The 12,955-nt window shown below is 34.7% G+C and overlaps 3 protein-coding genes across 5 annotated transcripts; 2 read left to right on the forward strand and 1 right to left on the reverse strand.

The window, feature by feature from the left end:
* Positions 1-140: 140 nt before the first annotated feature.
* On the forward strand, positions 141-3,102 carry LOC125192790 (probable protein S-acyltransferase 4). 2 transcript variants are annotated; one of them, XM_048090442.1, is made up of 5 exons: positions 141-487; positions 867-1,061; positions 1,665-1,973; positions 2,090-2,311; positions 2,408-3,102. In XM_048090442.1, exons 1-5 carry the CDS (start codon positions 431-433, stop codon positions 2,867-2,869), a joined length of 1,245 nt encoding a protein of 414 aa, XP_047946399.1. In that variant the 5' UTR covers positions 141-430; the 3' UTR covers positions 2,870-3,102. The 2 variants fall into 2 exon arrangements, with proteins under 2 accessions (XP_047946399.1, XP_047946400.1); XM_048090443.1 differs by having other exon boundaries at positions 1,665-1,952.
* Positions 3,103-3,318: 216 nt separating this feature from the next.
* LOC125194239 (magnesium-protoporphyrin IX monomethyl ester [oxidative] cyclase, chloroplastic-like) lies at positions 3,319-5,338 on the forward strand. Its single transcript, XM_048092355.1, has 5 exons — positions 3,319-3,829; positions 4,158-4,222; positions 4,296-4,623; positions 4,711-4,809; positions 4,881-5,338. The coding sequence occupies exons 1-5, from the start codon at positions 3,365-3,367 to the stop codon at positions 5,142-5,144; spliced, it is 1,221 nt and encodes a 406-aa protein (XP_047948312.1). The 5' UTR covers positions 3,319-3,364; the 3' UTR covers positions 5,145-5,338.
* A 175-nt stretch (positions 5,339-5,513) lies between these two features.
* Positions 5,514-8,293, reverse strand: LOC125194240 (ubiquitin-conjugating enzyme E2 22-like). 2 transcript variants are annotated; one of them, XM_048092356.1, is made up of 7 exons: positions 8,142-8,293; positions 7,079-7,177; positions 6,844-6,988; positions 6,701-6,778; positions 6,250-6,362; positions 6,049-6,152; positions 5,514-5,959 (listed from the first exon to the last, which is right to left on the reverse strand). In XM_048092356.1, exons 2-7 carry the CDS (start codon positions 7,079-7,081, stop codon positions 5,611-5,613), a joined length of 792 nt encoding a protein of 263 aa, XP_047948313.1. In that variant the 5' UTR covers positions 7,082-7,177; positions 8,142-8,293; the 3' UTR covers positions 5,514-5,610. The 2 variants fall into 2 exon arrangements, with proteins under 2 accessions (XP_047948313.1, XP_047948314.1); XM_048092357.1 differs by lacking the exon at positions 8,142-8,293 and adding an exon at positions 8,001-8,020.
* Between the last annotated feature and the right edge of the window lie 4,662 nt (positions 8,294-12,955).

The following is a 12,955-nucleotide window of genomic DNA, read 5'->3' on the forward strand; positions in this document are numbered from 1 at the left end:
AATCACAATAATTAAGTTTTTTACTGAATTAATTTTTGATTTAAACGGTAAAAATAATTAAGTACGTTTTGCAATATCGTATTTTTCGGAATAAACTCACAGAATAGAGACAGAGAAGAACAAGCAAACTTTGGCTTAAGAAAATTCCGTGTGGAGAGGGCAAATGGCAGCTATTTCTTGATCATCCCATTTCTTACTTCTCTCTCTCTCTCGCCGAACCCCATATAACGATTCTTGAAATTCACCCACCACTCTCTGTAATACATGTTCGTGCATGCAACAATTGATCAGGGACAGTGAAAAGGCACGATTTTTACAATCTTTAATGTCATTTCGTATGTGGGCTGCTGTCAAATAACGAAAGAGAGGAGCTTTCGTTATCAAATTTTGAGGGTAAAATCTGAATTGGGGTTTTGGGTTTTTCGAAGACATGGACCTCGGAAAACCCGAAACTAAGAGGCTCTATCAAGTTTGGAGAGGAAGTAATGTAAGCCCTCTTGCCGTTTTGATTGATTGTTTGGAGATGAATGAGAAGCCCATTTGCTGATGATTTGATGTGATGAACTGTGGTTCTTTTACTTAATTTGACTCAGTTGTATGAGTACAATGATGTAATTATTGGATTTGTGTTTTGGGGTATTATCTTCTGAATTTACATTCTCACAAGTTGGACTTCATAATTCTGGATTCCATAAAATGTATTTGATTTTTTGAATAATCCAGAAATTAATGTGAATGTGTTTAGTGAGGGGCTATGCATTTCTGTGTGTGTCTGTCTCTTATAGATTTGATTCCTATTATGACATTTTTGGCATAATTATGTAAAATCAAGCACTTATATGGAGATTTTGGTTTTGATGTTGCAGAGGTTCTTCTTTGGAGGAAGATTGATTTTTGGACCAGATGTGGCTTCTTTGTTCTTATCCACATTCATGATTGCAGGTCCAGCTATTGCATTTTGTATAAAGTTATTTCTCATCTCTAGGCACCGGCTCAAAGAAAATAAAAATGCCGTTCCGTGGTATGCTATGCTCGTTGTGGCTATAGTACTAACTGTGTTGGTAAGCAATCCTAAACTTGTGCTTATTCTCACCTGAGCTGTACTTATCCTTAAATTTGCTAAATTCTATTGATACGAATCAAAACTGGAAGATGTGGCCTAGCATTAGCAGTTAAGGTGATTGAATGCGTTACTATGTTAGAAGTTGCACCGCTTATAACATGAATGCTCTGTAAAAACGTGCTTCACTCTTTGTTGCATTCTCTACAAGCCTAACTAGCTTCCATGGTGTAATTATCTCATTAGGATGTGTTCGTTTCCTATCTGTGCTTACCTTTTTCTCCTGTTTTAGGCTGAGGTCATAAAATTGCCATTTAATCATTAGTATTTGTTAGATCTGCAGTTGAGGTATAATGAAGTGATGACATGATTACAAGGTTTACCTCATATTGAGACTCACTAGGCAACATCTTGGGGGCGGGTGCAGTAACTAATATTGTTGATAGCTAGCCTATGCTTTTCTAAACTTTATTTGAGATTATATTTTTGGGTGATTTGGATTATCGATAGGGGCTTTTTGGGATGTTAAGTTCTGTAAACTAACTGTTTTCTGAACGAAAGTGAAAAGATTAATGAACTGTTTCTTTCTCCTTTTCTTCTGCAGGATATACTTTTTCTCTTCCTTGCATCTAGTAGAGATCCTGGGATTGTTCCTAGAAACAAAAGGCCTCCTGAGTGTGATGAGGCAATCGAAATGAACACCCCTTCAATGGAGTGGGTGAATGGTAGAACTCCTCATCTGAGACTTCCCCGAACAAAGGATGTTATTGTAAATGGACACACAGTGAAGGTGAAATTTTGTGACACGTGTTTGCTCTACCGTCCTCCCCGTGCATCACACTGCTCCATCTGCAACAACTGTGTTCAGAGATTCGATCATCATTGTCCATGGGTTGGTCAATGCATTGGTGTAGTGAGTATTTTTCTATTCGTTTAGCAAAATGGTGATATGGTTTTTGTGCATTTACTCTGATTATTATTTTCTTGTGAAACTAACATGATTATCATCTTCTTCATTTGTATGTGCAGCGTAATTATAGATTCTTCTACATGTTCATATCAACATCGACGCTCTTGTGCGCCTACATCTTTGTTGTTTCATGGTGCAATATTGTCACCAGGAAAGGCACCGTGTGGAAGGCAATGACATCCGATTATTTGTCAGATATTCTCATCCTCTACTGTTTCGTTACCTTTTGGTTTGTAGGCGGTCTAACATTCTTCCACTTCTACTTGATCAGCACCAACCAGGTAATAGGTCATTTACTCGAATCTTAACTCTGTCTCGAGAGACTAGACATCCTCTGTGCTTATCTTCATTTGTTCTACTACGCCTCATGTGTGCAGACGACGTATGAGAACTTCAGGTATCGGTATGTTAAGAAGGAGAATCCTTACAACAAAGGGATGATTAGCAACTTCAAAGAAGTGTTCTTCTCTAGAATCCCACCTTCTATGAATGATTTCCGCTCAATTGTCATCGAAGACGAGGCCGAGGTCATGGAAATGATGGACCAGAATTTCATGGGAGATATCACTAGCAAGAAGGAAAAGATAGATATAGAGATGGGATCTAGTTTTGTTGACAGCAACGGCATTGTGATACCTGATCTTCTACGCAATCTTGAATTCGATGACATTGAAGACCACATGAAACACAAGGAAGGGAGCGAAAGATCCGACTCCAGCAGCCCGTTGGTTACTCCTGCTGAGGGAGACCTGACAGAGTCAACAAATAACTTAGCCTTTGAAACTGAGGCCAACCATGTGGACAATTGTGATGCCACAATATCTCTACATCGCAACTAAACAGACGACGACCGCTGTAGCTGGATTCTTCGACGTGTTCAACCTTACAGCGCAAACAATGTTGTTGAGAGCAATCTTGCAGCAGAATGAGGGAGAAATCATGTCAGTACAAAGCAGTGCACTGGCTCATATGCATGCTTTTTGTTGTTTTTGCTTTTGAGAAAAAATTGTGTATTTTGTAAACATATATTCTCTTCGGAGGCTAATATATTATATATACACTGTTTTGGATTGTTGAGTTAATAATAACTGCAATATATTTCATCTGACCACATAAAGTAGAGGTCAGGAAATAATGGAGAGAAAGTAGGAGACATAAATATTGAATAAATTAGAACTGAGATGGGTAATAAGAAAATCCACGTGTCAGGCTCCAATTCAACTACAAGATTGTCATTGGATGAGATTAGATCATCCAAGTTATATATCCCCAGCGTCTATACCACCAAAAATAAACATCTCACACTTGAAATTTCTGCTGAAATTCTGCGGTGAATGGCAGCAGAAATGGCTCTAGTAAAGCCCATTTCAAAATTCAGCAGCTCCATCCCGAAATTTGGCAGCTCGGGACGTCCCAAGACGAGATTTTTTAGCGTGAACATGTCGTCGACCGCCACCCCGCCGCCGCCTACTGCTGCCAGCAAGAAGAAGACCCAAAAGCAAGAGATAAAGGAGTCCCTTTTGACGCCGAGGTTCTACACCACGGATTTTGACGAAATGGAGCAGCTCTTCAACACGGAGATAAACAAGAACTTGAACATGGCGGAGTTTGAGGCTCTGTTGCAGGAGTTCAAGACCGACTTCAACCAGACTCACTTCGTCAGGAATAAGGAATTCAAGGAGGCTGCTGACAAGATGCAGGGCCCGTTGAGGCAAATCTTTGTCGAATTCTTGGAGCGCTCTTGCACTGCTGAGTTCTCCGGTTTCCTTCTCTACAAGGAGCTCGGCCGCAGGCTTAAGGTATCTCTGTGTGTGTGTGTTTCTTGATTTTTCTGTGTGAATTTATTGATTCAATTGTGTTTATACTTGTATGTTATATTGCTTAATGTTGGAGCTGATTAATGTTACAATTCAGTTAAAGCCTTGTTTTAGTCTATTTGTGTTACATGCCTATGCTTAATTTGGGGATAATCAGAAAGGCTGTGAGCTATTTTCATTTTGATGGATTTGATTGATCAACTGTAATTTCATCAACTGCATTGTTTTAGACAGGATAATAGGCTTACTTTTGTTTTTAGTCTTGTTTTTCTACTAAATTGAATGGCCTCATTGTTGATTGCTTTGGCAGAAAACCAACCCTGTGGTTGCTGAAATATTCTCTCTGATGTCGAGAGACGAAGCGCGCCACGCAGGGTAAGTTCGACTGACTCCCTTTTGATTGGCCAAGAGGCTGCTGAAACTAAGGTTTATTGGAATTTGTCACCAGGTTTCTGAATAAAGGATTGTCTGACTTCAATTTGGCTCTGGATTTGGGGTTCCTTACAAAGGCCAGAAAGTACACTTTCTTCAAGCCTAAGTTCATCTTCTATGCAACATACTTGTCTGAGAAGATTGGATACTGGAGGTACATCACCATATACCGCCACCTCAAGGAGAACCCCGAGTACCAATGCTACCCCATCTTCAAGTACTTCGAGAACTGGTGCCAGGATGAGAATCGCCACGGTGATTTCTTCTCTGCGCTGATGAAGGCTCAGCCGCAGTTCCTCAATGACTGGAAGGCGAAGCTGTGGTCCCGCTTCTTCTGCCTCTCTGTAATTCCTACTTCTTGCTTGTTGTTTCTTTGAAGATTTATGGTGCATCTCATGTTTGCTTACATTCTTTAATGTTGAAATTTGCAGGTTTATGTGACAATGTACCTTAATGACTGCCAAAGAAGTGCTTTCTATGAAGGCATTGGCCTCGACACAAAGGAATTCGATATGCATGTTATAATTGAGGTAAAAAATCTATTTTTTGAAGTAATTTTGTGGATTCATATATCCAATATCTTGTGTTGTCGCTCGTGCAGACAAACCGCACAACTGCAAGGATCTTCCCTGCTGTGCTGGATGTTGAGAACCCGGAGTTCAAGAGGAAATTGGACAGGATGGTGGAGATCAACACAAAGCTGCTTGCAGTTGGGGACACGGACGACATCCCGTTGGTGAAGAACCTAAAGAGGATCCCTCTCATTGCAGCTCTGGCTAACGAGCTGCTTGCTGCATATCTCATGAAACCCATTGAATCTGGTTCAGTGGACTTTGCTGAGTTTGAGCCACAACTTGTTTACTAGCTTTTTTTTTTCAAAATTTCATGGAGTGTTAAATTCATTTCGATCTGCAGAGTAGAGTATGTGTGCAGCTTAACATTGTATAATAGCTGTGATATAAAACAGGGGAAAGAAACATCGTATGAATCTGATAGATACTCTGCAGTTTTTCATGTAATTTTAAACAATGCCTTGGATTTGAATATCTTGATTTCTTACTTAGACTTCAAAACAATAACAAAATTGCATCTTTAAATTGAAACATAAAACACACTCTCTTTAAGGCACAAATCAAACCCTCGTAAACAAAAAATATCGATATATCTATAGCATTTAGATACTCCAATTGGATACTCATCTTTTAAATTATCAAAAGAAATAAGGGGCAAAGGAGAAAAGGAACATGGACGTATATGTTATCCAAAAGCTCCCATCTTTATAGTACAGATTGATAAAAAAAGAAGAAACCAAACACACACAGAGGGCTGTTTCATAATCTCTTCAAGCTTTTCTTTCTAGCATCTATCTTCTTCTTGCCTGCTGCCGGAACCTTCATTAGCGCAGCCTCCTTCTTCAGCATAGCTGCAGCTGCTTCTGATCCACTCACTCCTACTATCTCAGTTGATGACAGCATAGCTACTGACTGATCTTGCATGTTCTCTGCTTTGGGGGCCAATGGGGTGGGCAACGGGGGAGCACCACCAGATATGGCAGTCTTTTGATCAGCACACTTTGCCGAGGTGTTCGTCTGGTCCACGTTCAACGCAGCTGGTGGCTCGGAAATTGCTCCGGATTTCAGCTTTGACTTTGGCTTTACAGCATGTATCCCAGTGAAAAGCCTGATGTTTTAGGTATTTCATCATCATCAAACAGCTTTTTATGTTTATTATAAATCACGTGTATATATTTCAGTGACAGTACAACTCACCTCGCATGTCTGGCATACTCGTCATAATCTTCTAGCAGCATCTTGCCAGCCTGCTCATTTAGAGCCGATTCTGGAAATGGTTCGATCAGTAAGCATCTGATCACCTGGTCAGCAACAAGACACCGAATGAGAAACATAAGCCTCTTGGGGGATATTATCAATTATTCGAATATACTACATAGAAAACCCAACAGGACTTACGATTAAAACATGTCGTAAGCCAAGGGTGGGATTCCAGTCTCTCTTCAATGCATTAACACAGATCTCACCAACGGATGATATATTAGGATGAAAAATCTTGGTCAAGAAATAGCCTGACAGAAGATACAGCTCGAAAATAATTAGAATATTCGCATTCATGTACCAACCCCAAAACTAAAAATTAATCAGATGTATGAACCCCTTAATTTCAACTTTTGTATTACAAGCTAATCCAGTCATCCACTATATCACTCATAAATAAATTCCAACCATACGCAGAAACAGATAGTTTCACGAAATGAATGTGGTTAAAACTGAGGCCTATGGAAGTAACAAAAGATGCACTCTTGCTTCATATGCGGTCATACATTACACACGAGAATGCAAATAAGTTATGAATTTGGAACGACCTAATCCAACCGGTATCCATATTAAGTGTGGGATAACAGACCTTTTGGAGGAGTGTGTGGGAAATCCTGTGACAATATCAACTTCATTCGGAAAAGGCCATTCTCATACGGCGTCCCAGCTGCAAGGTTACAAACAATCAATAACAAGAATAATCGTGATGTAAGATTTTAATAAAAAAGGTACCAGGGCCTTCAATGTCAGCGAATATAACTGAAAAGTTGTCATCATTTACACCAACTTTAATGCCTTCTGGAGGGGTTTCATCGAGATTCTTAAGCTCCTTTGCCAGTTGTTTAATGACATTTGGAGGAAGGTTCTCGTTTGTCGCCTAGATGACAGGTTATTTTGATTCAGATACTCTATTAACCTACGCATTACTTGTGCACGTAAACAAGAACATACAAGAAGAGAAAATTACCATCGCTCGTTCCGTGCTAGCGCAAAATGTATTCTTAGCAGCTGCTTTGCAAAACTAACAGTCAATACAAGTATGGGACAATTAAACCCAAACAGGATCCTGCAAAAATAATTGCATCTTGGATCAATCAACAAGCTTACTCTAATGAAAGAAAACACCATTCGACAAAAACTTGGAATAACACAAATACTACAGGTAGTCCACAAAATATGGGTGGCCACTGGTCAGGAGTCAGGACAATTCTAGGTCAGCATTTCAATCATAAAAGTAAATGTGCTAGTTGCGAATAGGCTCGAATCTTGACAATTTTTATCATTGCTTGAAATACAAGAAGAAAATTAGAAAAGTCAGATCATGTCAGCTAGGTTTCCCTATTTTGAATTCTGGCCCAAAACTACCAATGCTCATAAATTTGATTTTCACATATTTTCTCCCCCACCTTATCCACTGCAGGATTTTACTAATCAACTAAGGATCTAACACACAAAGCATGTAAACTCCCAAAACTAAAAGCATAAAGGATAAAAAAGTTAAAGTGATAATAATGTTCAAATTTCCACTGCCAAGCTGTTGTGTAATGACCTTGCCCCTGAAATCTTCTTTAATTCTGTAAAGATCGTGCCAAAAATTCAGAGTACAAAACACACAATTCAATCGTGCAACTTCCCGAGTAGGAGGATTACAAAGAAATGAGGAGAAAATCGGTTTTAGAAGTAAAGATCGTGCCAAAAATTCCAGTATTTCAGAAGCATTAACGTCGCATCAAAGCAAAGAACTTTGAGAACACGGGAAAGACCATTTTTCGGATCGAAATCAGAGCAAGCAAAGTATAAACCCTAAATTGAATCACTCAAGAAGCCACCTAAAAAGTCAATAATAAATCAGGAAATTCACGGAAAAATAATTATAAAATCGAGTATACCACACAAATAACAAAATCTTGAAATAAATCGAGAAGCCCTAATCCAATATGATCTGAACCAAAATTCCCAAGAACATCAAACAGCAGCTAATGCAGTACTTAATTGGAGGGTTATAAGAAACCCAGAACGAAAAAATATACCTTGGACCGACAGAGACTAAATTTCACAATGCTTTCGCTTTCTTTGGTAGACAGATATAATATCAGACTTGGCAGATGCAAGAAGAGGATTTCAGATAGCGATCCCTCCCTTGTATGTATGTGATTGAGGAATAGATTTTAGGAAGCAGATGAGAGAGATTTGATATATACTCGGCGAAATAAGGGGTATGGATTAGGAATGGGTGAATTGATATCGGCACACCAAAATGTGATATTGCCACTCTTTGGATTGTACCGTTACAATACAGCTGCAGCCTTTCAAATTTTGTATTTTTCCTTTTAAAATAATCTAATACTTGGAATAATGTCTATGATGAAAAAAGAGCTAATTTTATTAAGTGGAATGATGCTATACAAAAAATTTGATTTTGTTAAACAAAATGTAAATTACAGTACTAGATTTTAAACTAGATAAATAACTAATAGAATATCTAAATAGTGTGTGAATATTAATTTAAACCGTTCCCAATTTATAATTTATGGTATATATTTACTTAAAAATACTAGTATGTAAATTTACTGATTTGGATAATCCACAATAATCTATTTATCTATCTATCTATACATATATAAAATGGGAGTTTTGGGGAGTTTTGGAGAAAATAACAAGATTGCCATTATAATTTTTTTTAATAAAATTAGAAAAATGAAAAGGTTTTTATTTATTTATGTAGTAATTAGAGAGACCAAAAGTTTTCATTTATACAAATAAATGAAAATACAAGCCGACACTATAATATATTCCGTTTCCGTATCCATCACTAATATTACGTTACAATTATATACATCAATTTCCCACGTCACAATACATCTAACCAAGTATGCAAAGAAATTAAGAAAGCAATTAAATGTGGGAATAATGGCGTGTGTATGGGAGGGTGATCATAGCCATGAGAAGACTTTTGGCTTTTCATTTCATATAAGTAACATTCTTTATCTTAATTTTGTGGTTTATAGTGTATTAATTCCATGACTTTTCATATCCTTATTATGTGGCTATAAAAGTTATAGATTCGTAGATGAATTACACACCAACAAAAGCATTTACAGTTTGGTACATATTTTAGGTTATTGGATTCTCGAAGCTCAATTAATTTCGTCGGTGCCTAGCGGGTTTGTGGTGCTTCTATATGCTAGGAAAGTCGTTTTATCTTTAGAATAGTGCGTCAATTCAAGAATACTAGCCGCGACATAATTTGTCTTGCTGAAAGAATAATGTCCTCGACTTGACTAATTATAGTAGTTCTATTTGTTTTATTATTTTCATTTGTAATTTCATATTCTAAATCATAGTTCTATTTGTTTTATTATTTTCATTGTAATTTTACATTCCACTTATTGTTGTTTTCTTTCTTCGATTGTAATAGTTAGAATACCGAAAATTTTGACAATCAAGGCATTCCATTGTGGATAGGATCTGAGGGCTGTAGATTAGAAAACAGAATTAGGAATGTAGTTAGATTATTGTAATAATGTACTGCTATTTAAAAATTACATTTTAAAAATGTTACAATTGTTACGTGATTTATTGTACTCCTTAAATAAATAAGTAAATTAAATTATAATTTATATTTCTCTATTTTATTGATTGACAATTATTATTGTGTTTATAAATTTACTTTATATGTATATGTAAATATTTTTTTATAATAAATCTAAATTTTCAATAATTGATAATGCATACTATTTAAAAATTACATTTTAAAAATGTTACAATTGTTACGTGATTTATTGTACTCCTTAAATAAATAAGTAAATTAAATTATAATTTATATTTTCTCTATTTTATTGATTGACGATTATTATTGTGTTTATAAATTTACTTTATATGTATATGTAAATATTTTTTTATAATAAATCTAAACTTTCAATAATTGATAATGCATACTTTTGTTTAATTTTAGGATTATTATCAAATAATTAAAGGTATTGACTATTATTTGTAAATTTAAACAATTTGTTACTCTTATTATATTGTACAAAGCTAAATTATATTATTTTTATGCCATGTAGATATTACTTAATTTTAACAAATTTAAATTAGGAGTGTTTTGAAAAAATTAACATAAAGTCATATAATTGCTATAAAATCATGTCATAAGTGAGAGAAATCAAAAGATTCTTATGATAAATAAATGAAAGAAGTGAAAATATTTTAAAAGAAGATTGATAGACGTTAAAAAGGTTTTTAAAATTATTATGATATGAGTTTAGAATTTAAGGTTTAGGGGTTAGGGCTTTATATCTTATTATAAATTTAACAATATATGGTTTTAGTGGTAATAATCTAATTGTAAAAAATTAAATAAATAGTACAAAATATGAATTTGATAATCTCGGTATACAATTGTAAGTACTGAACTAGATAATAAATTAAACTACAATTTATATTTTCTCTCTTCTATTAATGACCAATTGTTATATTGATAAATTCACTTTTATAGTGTGTCATATTATTTGTGAATATACTTATTTTATCATTATTTTGTATAAGGCTAAATTGTTGTTGCACACATATCTATTTATATTATTTCATAATATATAGATATTACTTAATTTTTAAAATTTAAATTAATATAAAATAAATTAATTTCCGAGCATCGCATGGGTGTTTGCTCAATTTTACTGAAGTTTTAGTCGTTACTTTCCTTTGAGAAATCATCATATTTGGTGTCTAGATTCTTTTTTCTCATTAAGACTTTTAAGTGACTAACTACATAGATCAATACTACTTATATAATTTTTCTTCTAATTTTCTGAAAGCCTGACATTTAAAAAGCCTTTTCACTGATAGAGATCCCAATCACAACCTTAGCTATATCCCAAGGATTATCAATTAGGCTCACCCAGTATAAGATATGAATACAGATTTATATTTGAATCATTTGTTGATCATTATGAGTATATTTTAAAGTTAAGGGTTTAGAATTTACGCTTCAAGGTTTGGGTTTTTAATATTTAGGATCACTATATTGCAATTAAAATAATGTTTTGAAAGATGATTGAGGGAAGTTAAAAAATATAATGAAACAAAGAAAAATCTCTATAAATACTTCTCACATGTTGAAATTTTAGGAGAAACAATTCATGTCTAATTTGCATGTCCAGGTTTAGTCTTTTTTGACATTTATGTGGTGTTCGGTTTCCAAGATAAAATAATACCAAGATACAATTTAAGATTGAGTTGTGAGATTATTTTAGTCATAGGGGGTTAGCTATGACTAACTATCCCATAATTATCCATCTAGGATTGAATTGTGGGGTTGAATCTCATGAACCAAACACACTACAAATTTAATCTCGGATACAATTATGCAAACCAAACAACCCCTTAAATTATTACTATTAGTTTGGTTAATTGTAGACAGGGGCGGAGCTAGGATTAAAAATGAAAGGGGGCAAAATTATATGTGAGGAAATTTTGAGCATTTGAGAAGGGGCAAATACAAGGAAATTCAAATATTTTTACAAAATTGCACAATAAATTAGTACATGCAAACATATTTGAGGAGGGGCATTTGCCCCACCTTCTTATAAGGTGGCTCCGCCCCTGATTGTAGATTAGAGTTATTCTTTTAGTTATAAGGAACGGAGGGAATATGTTGTAGTTGTATAATTCATAGTCATTTTGTTTACACTTTTTAATATAATAATATTGTTTCTAATTTTATTTAATTAATTTACGATCTAAAACTAATATTTTAAAATATTTTATTCTGTGCATCGCACAGGCGTGATACTAGTTCTAATTAAACGGCAAGCCAAAACAAACTCGCGGAAATCTTGCAATTTTGGCAGCAAACTCCGAGGCCTTTCGGTTAGATTTTTGTTTGGATCGGGCAGAATTAAAAATTGAATTTTCTAAAATTATAACTAATCGAACCGAATTAATCGAAATATCAAAATCAAAAAATTGATATGTATAAATCAAAGCGATAATCCAAAATTACATAAATAATTAAAAAAAACTGAAAACCAAAACTGAAATCTAATATAACAAATATCTAAAAATCTAAAAAATCATATAACATGATCAGCATTCATTAGCCAACACAACAAATATCACATCAATCAATGCCAACAAAAATAGAATTAATCAAACTTTAAAATCAATGAATTAAAATAGGTTCAAACTTTAAAATTCACTTAAAAATATACTACTGTATTTTTTTTTCAATTCTTCAATATTGTCCATGTTTCAACAAATAAAGGAGATTGGTTAATTTGTTGAGACTGAAAGTTGTGAGACAAATAAAGTTGTTATACCTACACAAAATGACTAATATAAGTAAGATAAAATCAAATAATAACAATAAACTTAAATGAATAGAACATTAAACTTTCAAATTCCTCCTCTATTTTTTCGATATCTTAAAAATTATTCGAATAATGTTACAGACCAAACATGAGAACTCGACCCAAAAGACTAGTCTATTAGGAGAGAGGGTTCATTTAGTCTATATACCCCACAAAATGACTAATATAAGTAAGATAAAATCAAATAATAACAATAAACTTAAATGAATAGAACATTAAACTTTCAAATTCCTCCTCTATTTTTTCGATATCTTAAAAATTATTCGAATAATATTACAGACCAAACATGAGAACTCGACCCAAAAGACTAGTCTATTAGGAGAGAGGGTTCATTTAGTCTATATACCCCACACCCGTTGTTATCACAACTGATGTGAGAACTGAGTTCGTAACATTCAACCCTCCTTTAAGGGCCAACATCCTCGTTGGTCACGGCGGATTCTTTGCACGGCCACCCGATGTGAGAACTGAGTCCG

This window comes from Salvia hispanica, chromosome 6 (genome assembly GCF_023119035.1).
Source record: "Salvia hispanica cultivar TCC Black 2014 chromosome 6, UniMelb_Shisp_WGS_1.0, whole genome shotgun sequence".
NCBI lineage: Eukaryota > Viridiplantae > Streptophyta > Magnoliopsida > Lamiales > Lamiaceae > Salvia > Salvia hispanica.

Coding starts and splice junctions, on each gene's coding strand:
- LOC125194239 (XM_048092355.1), top strand. CDS start 3,365: ATGGCAGCAGAAATGGCTCTAGTAAAGCCCATTTCAAAATTCAGCAGC. Junction 4,624..4,710: donor CCCGCTTCTTCTGCCTCTCT/GTAATTCCTACT, acceptor TGAAATTTGCAG/GTTTATGTGACAATGTACCT. Junction 4,810..4,880: donor ATATGCATGTTATAATTGAG/GTAAAAAATCTA, acceptor TCGCTCGTGCAG/ACAAACCGCACAACTGCAAG.
- LOC125194240 (XM_048092356.1), bottom strand. Junction 6,363..6,700: donor CCCACACACTCCTCCAAAAG/GTCTGTTATCCC, acceptor ATCTTCTGTCAG/GCTATTTCTTGACCAAGATT. Junction 6,153..6,249: donor GCTTACGACATGTTTTAATC/GTAAGTCCTGTT, acceptor GTTGCTGACCAG/GTGATCAGATGCTTACTGAT.
- LOC125192790 (XM_048090442.1), top strand. CDS start 431: ATGGACCTCGGAAAACCCGAAACTAAGAGGCTCTATCAAGTTTGGAGA. Junction 1,974..2,089: donor TTGGTCAATGCATTGGTGTA/GTGAGTATTTTT, acceptor TTGTATGTGCAG/CGTAATTATAGATTCTTCTA. Junction 2,312..2,407: donor ACTTGATCAGCACCAACCAG/GTAATAGGTCAT, acceptor TCATGTGTGCAG/ACGACGTATGAGAACTTCAG.